Source organism: Sylvia atricapilla, unplaced genomic scaffold (assembly GCF_009819655.1).
Source record: "Sylvia atricapilla isolate bSylAtr1 unplaced genomic scaffold, bSylAtr1.pri scaffold_115_arrow_ctg1, whole genome shotgun sequence".
NCBI lineage: Eukaryota > Metazoa > Chordata > Aves > Passeriformes > Sylviidae > Sylvia > Sylvia atricapilla.
In genome coordinates, this window is record NW_027077043.1 from 34,127 (window position 1) to 47,842 (window position 13,716).

At 56.4% G+C, this 13,716-nt stretch overlaps 1 protein-coding gene across 1 annotated transcript in view; it reads left to right on the forward strand.

Annotated features, from left to right (window-relative positions):
• Positions 1-11,036, forward strand: part of LOC136374739 (rho GTPase-activating protein 39-like) — a gene marked incomplete at its 5' end in the record, with an annotated part of 42,476 nt that extends 31,440 nt beyond the window's left edge. Inside the window, 6 exon segments of the mRNA XM_066340131.1 lie at positions 1,006-1,205; positions 2,751-2,842; positions 2,935-3,104; positions 9,817-10,164; positions 10,271-10,866; positions 10,962-11,036. Coding sequence (XP_066196228.1) covers positions 1,006-1,205; positions 2,751-2,842; positions 2,935-3,104; positions 9,817-10,011 — 657 coding nt within the window.
• Positions 11,037-13,716: the final 2,680 nt, after the last annotated feature.

The following is a 13,716-nucleotide window of genomic DNA, read 5'->3' on the forward strand; positions in this document are numbered from 1 at the left end:
TGATGGATGATGGATGATGGATGATGGATGATGGATGATGGATGATGGATGGATGATGGATGATGGATGATGGATGATGGATGATGGATGATGGATGATGGATGATGGATGATAGATGATGGATGATGGATGATGGATGATGGATGATGGATGATGGATGGATGATGGATGATGGATGATGGATGATGGATGGATGATAGATGATGGATGGATGATGGATGGATGATGGATGATGGATGGATGATGGATGATGGATGATGGATGATGGATGATGGATGGATGATAGATGATGGATGGATGATGGATGGATGATGGATGATGGATGGATGATGGATGATGGATGATGGATGATGGATGATGGATGGATGATGGATGATGGATGATGGATGATGGATGGATGATGGATGATGGATGGATGATGGATGATGGATGATGGATGGATGATGGATGGATGATGGATGGATGATGGATGATGGATGATGGATGGATGATGGATGATGGATGATGGATGATGGATGATGGATGGATGATGGATGATGGATGATGGATGATGGATGGATGATGGATGGATGATGGATGATGGATGGATGATGGTTGGTGGATGATGGATGATGGTTGGTGGATGATGGATGATGGATGGATGATGGATGGATGATGGATGGATGATGGATGATGGATGGATGATGGATGGATGATGGATGGATGATGGATGATGGATGATGGATGATGGATGATGGTTGGTGGATGATGGATGATGGATGATGGATGGATGATGGATGATGGTTGGTGGATGATGGATGATGGATGGATGATGGATGATGGATGATGGATGGATGATGGATGGATGATGGTTGGTGGATGAAATATGGTGGAACCACCTTGACCAAGTTTCCTGGAATCCTCCATCCCCATCACCATGAAGCTCAACCCGGTTGGTGGCAGCATTGAGTCCATCCCATCTCAGCCACCACAGAGACCACAGGTGACCTCTGGTGTCTCCTGCAGGGCCTGAAGAAGCCGAACATCGAGGAGATCCGTCACGCCAAGAACGCCGTCTTCAACCCGTCCATGTTCGGCAGCTCCCTGCAGGACATCGTGGCCATGCAGAAGGAGCGGTACCCGGACCGGCAGCTGCCCTGGGTGCAGACCCGCCTCTCCGAGGAGGTCCTGGCGCTCAACGGGGACCAGACCGAGGGCATCTTCAGGTAAAGCCACCCCACCGTCATGGGGACATCTCGTGGTGGCGGCAAGTTGGAGGTTTTCCTAAGAATTGTCTTAAAATGGGGGAAAGTCACGTTTCGGGATGTTCTTCTCCAAGGCCATGGAGGTTTCTCCATGGTGGCCACTAGTCATGGTGGGGTGCTGGTGCCACCAAGCTCCCAAGATGGCTCCTAGGCCATGGAAGTTTCTTCATGGTGGCCACCAGAGTCATGGTGGGGTCTTGGTGGCATCAAGCTCCCAAAATGGCTCCAAGGCCATGGAGGTTTCTCCATGGTCACCACCAGTCATGGTGGGGTCCTGGTGCCACCAAGCTCCCAAGATGGCTCCAAGGCCATGGAGGTTTCTCCGAGGTGGCACCATCCAGTGGGACTCTTCAGCTTCTCCTTGGTCCAAGACCATGGAGGTTTCTCCGTGGTCACCACCAGTCATGGCAAGGTCTTGGTGGCACCAACAAGCTCCCAAGATGGCTCCAAGGCCATGGAGGTTTCTCCATGGTGGCCACCAGTCATCGCGGCACCATCCAAGTGGGTTTCTCCAACTTCTCCTCACTCCATGGAGGTTTCCCCATGGTGGCCACCAGTCATGGCGGGGTCTTGGTGCCACCATCCAAGTGGGTCTCTCCAACTTCTCCTCACTCCATGGAGGTTCCTCCATGGTGGTCACCACAGTCATGGTGAGATCTTGGTGGCACCATCCCCTGGGTCACTCCAGCTTCTCCTTGCTCCATGGGTTTCTCCACAGTGGCCACCAGAGCCATGTGGTGGCTTGGCCACCAGCCAAGTGGGTCCCTCCAATTCCTCCTTAGTCCAAGATCATGGAGGTTTCTCCATGGTGGCCACCAGTCATGGCACCAGCTTGGTGGCATCATCCAGTGGGTCTGTCCAGCTTCTCCTTGGTCCAAGACCATGGAGGTTTCTCCGTGGTCACCACCAACATCATGGCAGGGTCTTGGCACCAATAAGCTCCCAAAATGACTCCAAGGCCATGGAGGTTTCTCCATAGTGACCACCAAAGTCATGGTGGGGTCTTGGTGTCACCAAGCTCCCAAGATGGCTCCAAGGCCATGGAGGTTTCTCCATGGTGGCCACCAACATCATGGCAGGGTCTTGGTGGCATCAAGCTCCCAAGATGGCTCCAAGGCCATGGAGGTTTCTCCAAGGTGGCACTATCCAGTGGGTCTCTCCAGCTTCTCCTTAGTCCAAGATCATGGAGGTTTCTCCATGGTCACCACCAGTCATGGCAAGGTCTTGGTGGCACCAACAAGCTCCCAAGATGGCTCCAAGGCCATGGAGGTTTCTCCAAGGTGACCACCAGAGTCATGGTAGGGTCTTGGTGGCTCCCAAGATGTCTCCAAGGCCGTGGAGATTTCTCCCCAGTGTCCCCCAAGATGGGGTCTTGGTGCCATCACCCAGCTCCATGCCCAGCTGATGTCCCCTCCTGGTTCTCCTGGAGCCCCCAAAGCTCTCGGGCGGGGAGGTCCCCGTCGGTCACTCGGCCACCAACACCTCTTCTCCCCCCCCCACCCACAGGGTCCCCGGTGACATCGACGAGGTCAACGCCCTCAAGCTGCAGGTGGACCAATGGAAGATCCCCACCGGCTTGGAGGACCCTCACGTTCCCGGTAGGACCTCGGGGTGGCTTTTTTTTTTTTTCTCGGTGGGACAGAAGCTCCACGTGGAAGATCTCACCCGTTGTCCCCGTGTCCTCCCGCAGCGTCGCTGCTGAAGCTGTGGTACCGCGAGCTGGAGGAGCCGCTGATCCCTCACGAGTTCTACGAGCGCTGCATCTCCCACTACGAGAACCCCGAGGCCGCCATCGCCGTGGTCCACTCCCTGCCCCGGATCAACAAAATGGTGCTGTGCTACCTCATCCGCTTCCTCCAGGTAGGAGCAGCGTTCTTCTGCTGGCCCCGCCCGGTGACCCACCAGGCCTGCTTCATGTTCTTCAGGTGGTTTTGGGTTCTCGGAGGTCACCGTGTGGTGGCCAAGAGCTGGGAGGTTCATGGTGAGCTCCATTTCCCTCAAGAACCAGGAGTTCCACCAATCCCATCATCTCCATTCTCCTCCTCCAATCCCATGAGTCCATGCCCCTGGTGGATTCTCCTGGTTCCTTTTCTTGAGGCGGTTTTGGGTTCTCTGAGGTCACCACGTGGTGGTCAAGAACCAGGAGTTCCACCAACTCCATCATCTCCATCTCCTTCGTCCCGCCCCAGGTTTCTGTGTCCTCTTGTGTGACCCATCAGGCCTGGTTCATGCTCTTCAGGTGGTTTTGGGTTCTCGGAGGTCACCGTGTGGTGGTCAAGAGCTGGGAGGTCCGCCAATCCCATGGCTCCCTCAAGAACCAGGAGTTCCTCCAATCCCATCATCTCCATCCTCCTCCCTCCTGCCCCATGAGTTCATGCCCTTGGTGGATTCTTCTGGTTCCTTCTCTTGAGGTGGTTTTGGGTTCTCGGAGGTCACCATGTGGTGGCCAAGAATTGGGAGGTCCACCAATCCCATGGTGAGCTCCATTTCCCTCAAGAACCAGGAGTTCCACCAATCCCATCATCTCCATCTGCTTCCTCCTGCCCCCTGAGTTCATGCCCCTGGTGGATTCTCCTGGTTCCTTCTCTTGAGGTGGTTTTGGGTTCTCTGAGGTCACCGTGTGGTGGTCAAGAACCAGGAGTTCCACCAGTCCCATCATCTCCATCTCCTTCCTCCCTCCCCCGGTTTCTGTGTCCTCTTGTGTGACCCACCAGGCCTGGTTCATGTTCTTCAGGTGGTTTTGGGTTCTCGGAGGTCACCGTGTGGTGGCCAAGAACTGGGAGGTTCATGGTGAGCTCCATTTCCCTCAAGAACCAGGAGTTCCACCAGTCCCATCATCTCCATCTGCTTCCTCCTGCCCCATGAGTTCATGCCCCTGGTGGATTCTCCTGGTTCCTTCTCTTGAGGTAGTTTTGGGTTCTCGGAGGTCACCACGTGGTGGTCAAGAACCAGGAGTTCCACCAACCCCATCATCTCCATCCTCCTCCCACCCCATGAGTCCATGTCCCTGGTGGATTCTCCTGGTTCCTTTTTTTGAGGTGGTTTTGGGTTCTCGGAGGTCACCATGTGGTGGCCGAGAACTGGGAGGTTCATGGTGAGCTCCATTTCCCTCAAGAACCAGGAGTTCCACCAGTCCCATCATCTCCATTCTCCTTCCTCCTGCCCCAGGTTTCTGTGTCCTCTTGTGTGACCCATCAGGCCTGGTTCATGCTCTTCAGGTGGTTTTGGGTTCTCGGAGGTCACCGTGTGGTGGCCGAGAACTGGGAGGTCCGCCAATCCCATGGCTCCCTCAAGAACCAGGAGTTCCACCAACCCCATCATCTCCATCTGCTTCTTCCCACCCCAGATTTTTTGTGTCCTCTTGTGTGACCTCCTGGGCTTGATTCCTTCTCTTGAGGTGGTTTTGGGTTCTCGGAGGTCACCATGTGGTGGTCAAGAACTGGGAGGTCCGCCAATCCCATGGCTCCCTCAAGAACCAGGAGTTCCACCAACTCCATCATCTCCATCTTCCTCCTCCCACCCCATGAGTCCATGCCCCTGGTGGATTCTCCTGGTTCCTTCTCCTGAGGTGGTTTTGGGTTCTCCAAGTTCACCACACGGTGACCTCCATCCCCTCCAAGGATCAGGAGGTCCATGTGGTCCTTCCACCCATCTCCCACCAGCCCCATCACCTCCATCCACTCCAGATGTTCATGCTCCTGGATGCTCCTCCTGGTTCCTTCTCCTGAGGTGGTTTTGGGTTCTCGGAGGTCACCGTGTGGTGGCCAAGAATTGGGAGGTCCACCAATCCCATGGCTCCCTCAAGAACCGGGAGTTCCACCAACTCCATCATCTCCATCTACCTCCTCCCACCCCATGAGTCCATGCCCTTGGTGGATTCTTCTGGTTCCTTCTCGTGAGGTGGTTTTGGGTTCTCGGAGGTCACCATGTGGTGGTCAAGAGCTGGGAGGTCCGCCAATCCCATGGCTCCCTCAAGAACCAGGAGTTCCTCCAATCCCATCATCTCCATCCTCCTCCCTCCTGCCCCATGAGTCCATGCCCCTGGTGGATTCTCCTGGTTCCTTTTCTTGAGGTGGTTTTGGGTTCTCGGAAGTCACCATGTGGTGGTCAAGAACTGGGAGGTTCATGGTGAGCTCCATTTCCCTCAAGAACCAGGAGTTCCACCAACCCCATCATCTCCATCTCCTTCCTCCCACCCCAGGTTTTCTGTGTCCTCTTGTGTGACCTCCTGGGCTTGGTTCCTTCTCTTGAGGTGGTTTTGGGTTCTCTGAGGTCACCGTGTGGTGGCCGAGAACTGGGAGGTTCATGGTGAGCTCCATTTCCCTCAAGAACCAGGAGTTCCACCAACCCCATCATCTCCATCGGCTTCTTCCCGCCCCAGATTTTTTGTGTCCTCTTGTGTGACCTCCTGGCTTGGTTCCTGCTCTTCAGGTGGTTTTGGGTTCTCGGAGGTCACCATGTGGTGGCCAAGAACTGGGAGGTCCACCAATCCCATGGCTCCCTCAAGAACCAGGAGTTCCACCAGTCCCATCATCTCCATTCTCCTCCTCCAATCCCATGAGTTCATGCCCCTGGTGGATTCTCCTGGTTCCTTTTCTTGAGGTGGTTTTGGGTTCTCTGAGGTCACCGTGTGGTGGTCAAGAACCAGGAGTTCCACCAACTCCATCATCTCCATCTCCTTCCTCCCTCCCCAGGTTTTTGTGTCCTCTTGTGTGACCCACCAGGCCGGGTTCCTGCTCTTCAGGTGGTTTTGGTTTCTCTGAGGTCACCATGTGGTGGCCGAGAACTGGGAGGTCCACCAATCCCATGGCTCCCTCAAGAACCAGGAGTTCCTCCAATCCCATCATCTCCATTCTCCTCCTCCCACCCCATGAGTTCATGCCCCTGGTGGATTCTCCTGGTTCCTTCTCCTGAGGTGGTTTTGGGTTCTCAGAGGTCACCATGTGGTGGCCAAGAACCAGGAGTTCCACCAGTCCCATCATCTCCATCTCCTTCCTCCCTCCCCAGGTTTTTGTGTCCTCTTGTGTGACCCACCAGGCCTGGTTAATGCTCTTCAGGTGGTTTTGGGTTCCCTGAGGTCACCGTGTGGTGGCCAAGAATTGGGAGGTCCACCAATCCCATGGCTCCCTCAAGAACCAGGAGTTCCACCAACTCCATCATCTCCATCCTCCTCCCTCCTGCCCCATGAGTTTATGCCCCTGGTGGATTCTCCTGGTTCCTTCTCCTGAGGTGGTTTTGGGTTCTCGGAGGTCACCATGTGGCGGCCAAGAACCAGGAGTTCCACCAGTCCCATCATCTCCATCTCCTTCCTCCTGCCCCAGGTTTCTGTGTCCTCTTGTGTGACCCACCAGGCCTGGTTCCTGCTCTTCAGGTGGTTTTGGGTTCCCTGAGGTCACCGTGTGGTGGCCGAGAACTGGGAGGTTCATGGTGAGCTCCATTTCCCTCAAGAACCAGGAGTTCCACCAACCCCATCATCTCCATCGGCTTCTTCCCGCCCCAGATTTTTTGTGTCCTCTTGTGTGACCTCCTGGCTTGGTTCCTGCTCTTCAGGTGGTTTTGGGTTCTCGGAGGTCACCGTGTGGTGGCCGAGAACTGGGAGGTCCGCCAATCCCATGGCTCCCTCAAGAACCAGGAGTTCCTCCAATCCCATCATCTCCATCCTCCTCCCTCCTGCCCCATGAGTCCATGCCCCTGGTGGATTCTCCTGGTTCCTTCTCCTGAGGTGGTTTTGGGTTCTCCAAGTTCACCACACGGTGACCTCCATCCCCTCCAAGGATCAGGAGGTCCATGTGGTCCTTCCACCCATCTCCCACCAACCCCATCACCTCCATCCACTCCAGATGTTCATGCTCCTGGATGATCCTCCTGGTTCCTTCTCCTGAGGTGGTTTTGGGTTCTCTGAGGTCACTACGTGGTGGCCGAGAACTGGGAGGTCCACCAATCCCATGGCTCCCTCAAGAACCAGGAGTTCCTCCAATCCCATCATCTCCATTCTCCTCCTCCAATCCCATGAGTCCATGCCCCTGGTGGATTCTCCTGGTTCCTTTTCTTGAGGCGGTTTTGGGTTCTCGGAGGTCACCATGTGGTGGCCGAGAACTGGGAGGTTCATGGTGAGCTCCATCTCCCTCAAGAACCAGGAGTTCTACCAATCCCATCATCTCCATCTCCTTCCTCCCTCCCCAGGTTTTCTGTGTCCTCTTGTGTGACCCACCAGGCCTGGTTCCTGCTCTTCAGGTGGTTTTGGGTTCTCGGAGGTCACCGTGTGGTGGCCAAGAATTGGGAGGTCCGCCAATCCCATGGCTCCCTCAAGAACCAGGAGTTCCACCAACTCCATCATCTCCATCCTCCTCCCACCCCATGAGTCCATGCCCCTGGTGGATTCTCCTGGTTCCTTCTCCTGAGGTGGTTTTGGGTTCTCCAAGGTCACCGTGTGGTGGCCGAGAACTGGGAGGTCCACCAATCCCATGGCTCCGTCAAGAACCAGGAGTTCCACCAACTCCATCATCTCCATCTTCCTCCTCCTATTCCATGAGTTTATGCCCTTGGTGGATTCTTCTGGTTCCTTCTCCTGAGGTGGTTTTGGGTTCTCGGAGGTCACCATGTGGTGGCCGAGAACTGGGAGGTTCATGGTGAGCTCCGTCTCCATCAAGAACCAGGAGTTCCACCAGTCCCATCATCTCCAACTGCTTCTTCCCGCCCCAGATTTTTTGTGTCCTCTTGTGTGACCTCCTGGCTTGGTTCCTGCTCTTGAGGTGGTTTTGGGTTCTCTGAGGTCACCATGTGGTGGCCGAGAACTGGGAGGTCCACCAATCCCATGGCTCCCTCAAGAACCGGGAGTTCCACCAACTCCATCATCTCCATCCTCCTCCTCCCATCCCATGAGTTCATGCCCATGGTGACCTTCCTAGTTCCTTCTCGTGAGGTGGTTTTGGGTTCTCTGAGGTCACCGTGTGGTGGTCAAGAACTGGGAGGTTCATGGTGAGCTCCGTCTCCATCAAGAACCAGGAGTTCCACCAGTCCCATCATCTCCATCTGCTTCTTCCCGCCCCAGATTTTTTGTGTCCTCTTGTGTGACCTCCTGGGCTTGATTCCTTCTCCTGAGGTGGTTTTGGGTTCTCGGAGGTCACCATGTGGTGGTCAAGAACTGGGAGGTCCGCCAATCCCATGGCTCCCTCAAGAATCAGGAGTTCCACCAACTCCATCATCTCCATCTACCTCCTCCCACCCCATGAGTCCATGTCCCTGGTGGATTCTCCTGGTTCCTTTTCTTGAGGTGGTTTTGGGTTCTCTGAGGTCACCATGTGGTGGCCGAGAACTGGGAGGTCCGCCAATCCCATGGCTCCCTCAAGAACCAGGAGTTCCTCCAATCCCATCATCTCCATTCTCCTCCTCCCACCCCATGAGTCCATGCCCCTGGTGGATTCTCTTGGTTCCTTCTCTTGAGGTGGTTTTGGGTTCTCGGAGGTCACCGTGTGGTGGCCGAGAACTGGGAGGTTCATGGTGAGCTCCATTTCCCTCAAGAACCAGGAGTTCCACCAGTCCCATCATCTCCATCTCCTTCCTCGTGCCCCAGGTTTCTGTGTCCTCTTGTGTGACCCATCAGGCCTGGTTCATGCTCTTCAGGTGGTTTTGGGTTCTCGGAGGTCATCACGTGGTGGCCGAGAACTGGGAGGTCCGCCAATCCCATGGCTCCCTCAAGAACCAGGAGTTCCTCCAATCCCATCATCTCCATTCTCCTCCTCCCACCCCATGAGTCCATGCCCCTGGTGGATTCTCCTGGTTCCTTTTCTTGAGGTGGTTTTGGGTTCTCGGAGGTCACCATGTGGTGGTCAAGAACTGGGAGGTTCATGGTGAGCTCCATTTCCCTCAAGAACCAGGAGTTCCACCAACCCCATCATCTCCATCTCCTTCCTCCCACCCCAGGTTTTCTGTGTCCTCTTGTGTGACCTCCTGGGCTTGGTTCCTTCTCTTGAGGTGGTTTTGGGTTCTCTGAGGTCACCATGTGGTGGCCGAGAATTGGGAGGTCCACCAATCCCATGGCTCCCTCAAGAACCAGGAGTTCCTCCAATCCCATCATCTCCATCTACCTCCTCCCACCCCATGAGTCCATGCCCCTGGTGGATTCTCCTGGTTCCTTCTCGTGAGGTGGTTTTGGGTTCTCTGAGGTCACCGTGTGGTGGCCGAGAATTGGGAGGTCCACCAATCCCATGGTGAGCTCCATCACCCTCAAGAACCAGGAGTTCCACCAACTCCATCATCTCCATCCTCCTCCTCCCACCCCATGAGTCCATGCCCCTGGTGGATTCTCCTGGTTCCTTCTCCTGAGGCGGTTTTGGGTTCTCCAAGTTCACCACACGGTGACCTCCATCCCCTCCAAGGACCAGGAGGTCCATGTGGTCCTTCCACCCATCTCCCACCAACCCCAGGTGTCCGTGACCTCCTGGATGCCCCTTCTGGGTTCTTTCTCTCAAGGTGATTTTGGGTTGTCACCACACGGTGAAGAACCGGGTCCACCTGGTCCTTCCACCCGCCAACCCCTTGACCTCCACCTTTCTCCTCCCACCGCCTGCAGGTCTTCGTGCAGCCGGCCAACGTGGCCGTCACCAAGATGGACGTCAACAACCTGGCCATGGTGATGGCCCCCAACTGCCTGCGCTGCCAATCGGACGACCCGCGCGTCATCTTCGAGAACACGCGCAAGGAGATGTCCTTCATCCGCGTCCTCATCCAGCACCTGGACACCAGCTTCATGGAGGGCGTCCTATAGCGGCCGCCGCCGCGCCGTCCCCACCCCGCCGCCGGCCCCGTCCCCTCCGAGGGTCAAAGTCCCCAGGTGGTGGCACCGATCTCCACCGAGAGCCAGGAGGTCGGTGCGGGTCTTCACCGAGTGGTGAGCTCCATCTCCACCAAGAACCGGGAGGTTCCGTGAGGTTCTTCGCTGCGTGGTGAGCTCCATCTCCACCAAGAACCGGGAGGTCCAAGTGGTTCACCACGTGGTGAGCTCCATCTCCACCAAGAACCGGGAGGTCCATGACATTCTCCATCACGTGGTGAGCTCCATCTCCACCAAGAACCGGGAGGTCCAAGTGGTTCTCCACCACGTGGTGAGCTCCATGTCCAAGAACTAGGAGGCCTGTGAGGTTCTTCACTGCGTGGTGAGCTCCATTTCCACCAAGAACCAGGAGGTCCATGACGGTCTCCACCACCTGGTGAGCTTCATCTCCACTAAGATGAAAAACCAGGAGGTCCAAGTGGTTCTCCACCACGTGGTGAGCTCCATCTCCACCAAGAGGTCCAAGTGGTTCTCCACCACGTGGTGAGCTCCATGTCCAAGAACTACGGGGTCCGTGAAGTTCTCCAGCTTCACCACATGGTGAGCTCCATCTCCACCAAGAACCGGGAGGTCCACGTGGTTCTCCACCACATGGTGAGCTCCATCTCCAAGAACTAGAAGGCCTGTGAGGTTCTTCACTGCGTGGTGAGCTCCATCTCCACCAAGAACCAGGAGGTCCATGACGGCCTCCACCACCTGGTGAGCTCTATCTCCACTAAGATGAAGAACCAGGAGGTCCAAGTGGTTCTCCACCACGTGGTGAGCTCCATCTCCACCAAGAACCGGGAGGTCCAAGTGGTTCACCACGTGGTGAGCTCCATCTCCAAGAACCAGGAGGCCTGTGAGGTTCTTCACTGCGTGGTGAGCTCCATCTCCACCAAGAGGTCCAAGTGGTTCTCCACCACGTGGTGAGCTCCATGTCCAAGAACTACGGGGTCCATGAAGTTCTCCAGCTTCACCACATGGTGAGCTCCATCTCCACCAAGAACCGGGAGGTCCATGACATTCTCCACCACGTGGTGAGATTCATCTCCAAGAACCAGGAGGCCTGTGAGGTTCTTCACTGCGTGGTGAGCTCCATCTCCACCAAGAACCAGGAGGTCCATGACGGCCTCCACCACCTGGTGAGCTTCATCTCCACTAAGATGAAGAACCAGGAGGTCCAAGTGGTTCTCCACCACGTGGTGAGCTCCATCTCCACCAAGAACTGGGAGGTCCATGACATTCTCCACCACGTGGTGAGCTCCATCTTCGCTAAGAACCAGGAGGCCTGTGAGGTTCTTCACTGCGTGGTGAGCTCCATCTCCACCAAGAACCAGGAGGTCCATGACGGCCTCCACCACCTGGTGAGCTCCATCTCCACTAAGATGAAGAACCAGGAGGTCCATGTGAATCTTCACCAAATGGTGAGCTCCATCTCCAAGAACAAGGAGGCCTGTGAGGTTCTCCACCACGTGGTGAGCTCCAAGTCCAAGAACCAGGGGGTCCATGAGGTTCTCCATCACATGGTGAGCTCCATCTCCACCAAGAACTGGGAGGTCCAGAAGGTTCTCCAGCTCCATCACACAGTGAGCTCCATCTCCAGCCAGACCTCATGGACAGAGGACATCCAGCGATTGTCTCCGTCCCTTCCCACCCGGACACGGAGATGAGGAGAAGCCCTTGAGGTCCATCCCGACCTTCTGGCTGCGTCACTGCCTGGTTCTTCACGGGGGTGTCCCAAGGAACATCTCGGCTCTGCGGGGTCTCCATGGGGTTGGGAAGGTGGGAGAAGTTCACCTGGACACCAGGGGACCACAATTGTCTCCCACAGGGAAGAGACTTGGGAGGTGTCCCCGTGGGAGTGGTGGCCCGAGGTGGGGCCGTGGTGGCCGATTGTCCATTCTGGAGGAGCTGGGTGGGCTGGATGTCCCCAGGTGTCACCGTGTCCATCCTGTCCCATCACCCACCGGGTCTGTCCGGCCCCGTTGGACCTGTCCCAGGACCTCCCATCTGCTCCTGGATCTTCTGGGCCCTTCTTGGTGTCCATCATCTCCTCCTGGTCTTTCTGAACTCATCTTGGTGTCCATCACCAACTCCTGGTCCTTCTGAAGCCATCTTGGGGTCCAGCATCTCCTCCTGGATCTTCTGGGCCCATCTTGGAGCTCATCATCTCCTCCTGATCCTCCTGAACCCATCTTGGTGTCCTTCTAGACCCATCTTGGCCCTCATTATCTCCTCCAGCTTCTCCTGGACCTGTTTTGGTGCCCTTCGCCTCCTTCAGATCCTGCCCAACCTCTCTTGGTGGCCCCAGACTCCTCCTGGACCCACCTTGGAACCCACCAGCTCCTCCTGGTCCTGCAAAACCCACCCAGGACGGCTCTGCTTGATCCTTCTGGAGCCACCTTGGTGTCCACCATCTTCTCCTTCTCCTGCACCCATCCCTGGTGTCCATCTTCTTCTCCAGGTTCTCCAGCACCCATCCTGGTGTCCACCATCTTCTCCTGCACCCATCCTGGTGTCCATCTTCTTCTCCAGGTCCTCCAGGACCCATCCTGGGGTCCACCATCTTCTCCTCCTTCTCCTGCGCCCATCCTGGTGTCCATCTTCTTCTCCAGGTCCCACCTTGGTGCTCCCACCACTTCCAGGTTCCACCTTGGTGCCCCCCAGATCTCCTCCAGGTCCCACCTTGGTGCCCTCAATCTTCTTCAGGACCAACCTTGGTGCCCTCAGTTTTCTCCAGGGCACCGTCGTCTGCTCCAGGTCCATCCTGAGCACCTCCCAACCTCCTCCAGCTCCTCCAGGACCCACCTTGGTGACCCCAAATCTCTTCCAGGTCCTCCAGGTCCAACCTTGGTGATCCCAAATCTCCTCCAGGTCCAACTTTGGTGCCCCAACCTCCTCCAGGTCCCACCTTTGTGACCCCAAATCTCCAGATCCTCCAGGACCCACCTGGGCACCATCAGCTGCTCCAGGTCCCACCTGAGCACCTCCTCAGATTCCTCCAGGTCCAACCTTGGTGCTCCTCAATCTCCTCCAGCTCCTCCACCAGGTCCCACCTTTATGGACCCCAATCTCAACCAGGTCCCACCTTGGTGGCCCCAAACCTCCTCCAGGTCCCACCTTGGTGGCCCCAAACCTCCAGCAGATCCCACCTTGGTGACCCCAATCTCAACCAGGTCCCACCTTTATGGACCCCAATCTCAACCAGGTCCCACCTTGGTGGCCCCAAACCTCCAGCAGATCCCACCTTGGTGACCCGAATCTCCTCCAGGTCCCACCTTGGTGACCCGAATCTCCTCCAGGTCCCACCTTGGTGACCCCAAACCTCCTCCAGGTCCCGCCTTGGTGGCCCCAAATCTCCTCCAGGTCCCACCTTGGTGGCCCCAAATCTCCAACCAGGTCCCACCTTGGTGACCCGAATCTCCTCCAGGTCCCACCTTGGTGACCCCAAACCTCCTCCAGGTCCCACCTTGGTGACCCCAAACCTCCTCCAGGTCCCACCTTGGTGACCCGAATCTCCTCCAGGTCCCACCTTGGTGACCCCAAACCTCCTCCAGGTCCCACCTTGGTGACCCCAAACCTCCTCCAGGTCCCACCTTGGTGACCCCAAACCTCCTCCAGGTCCCACCTTTATGGACCCCAATCTCAACCAGGTCC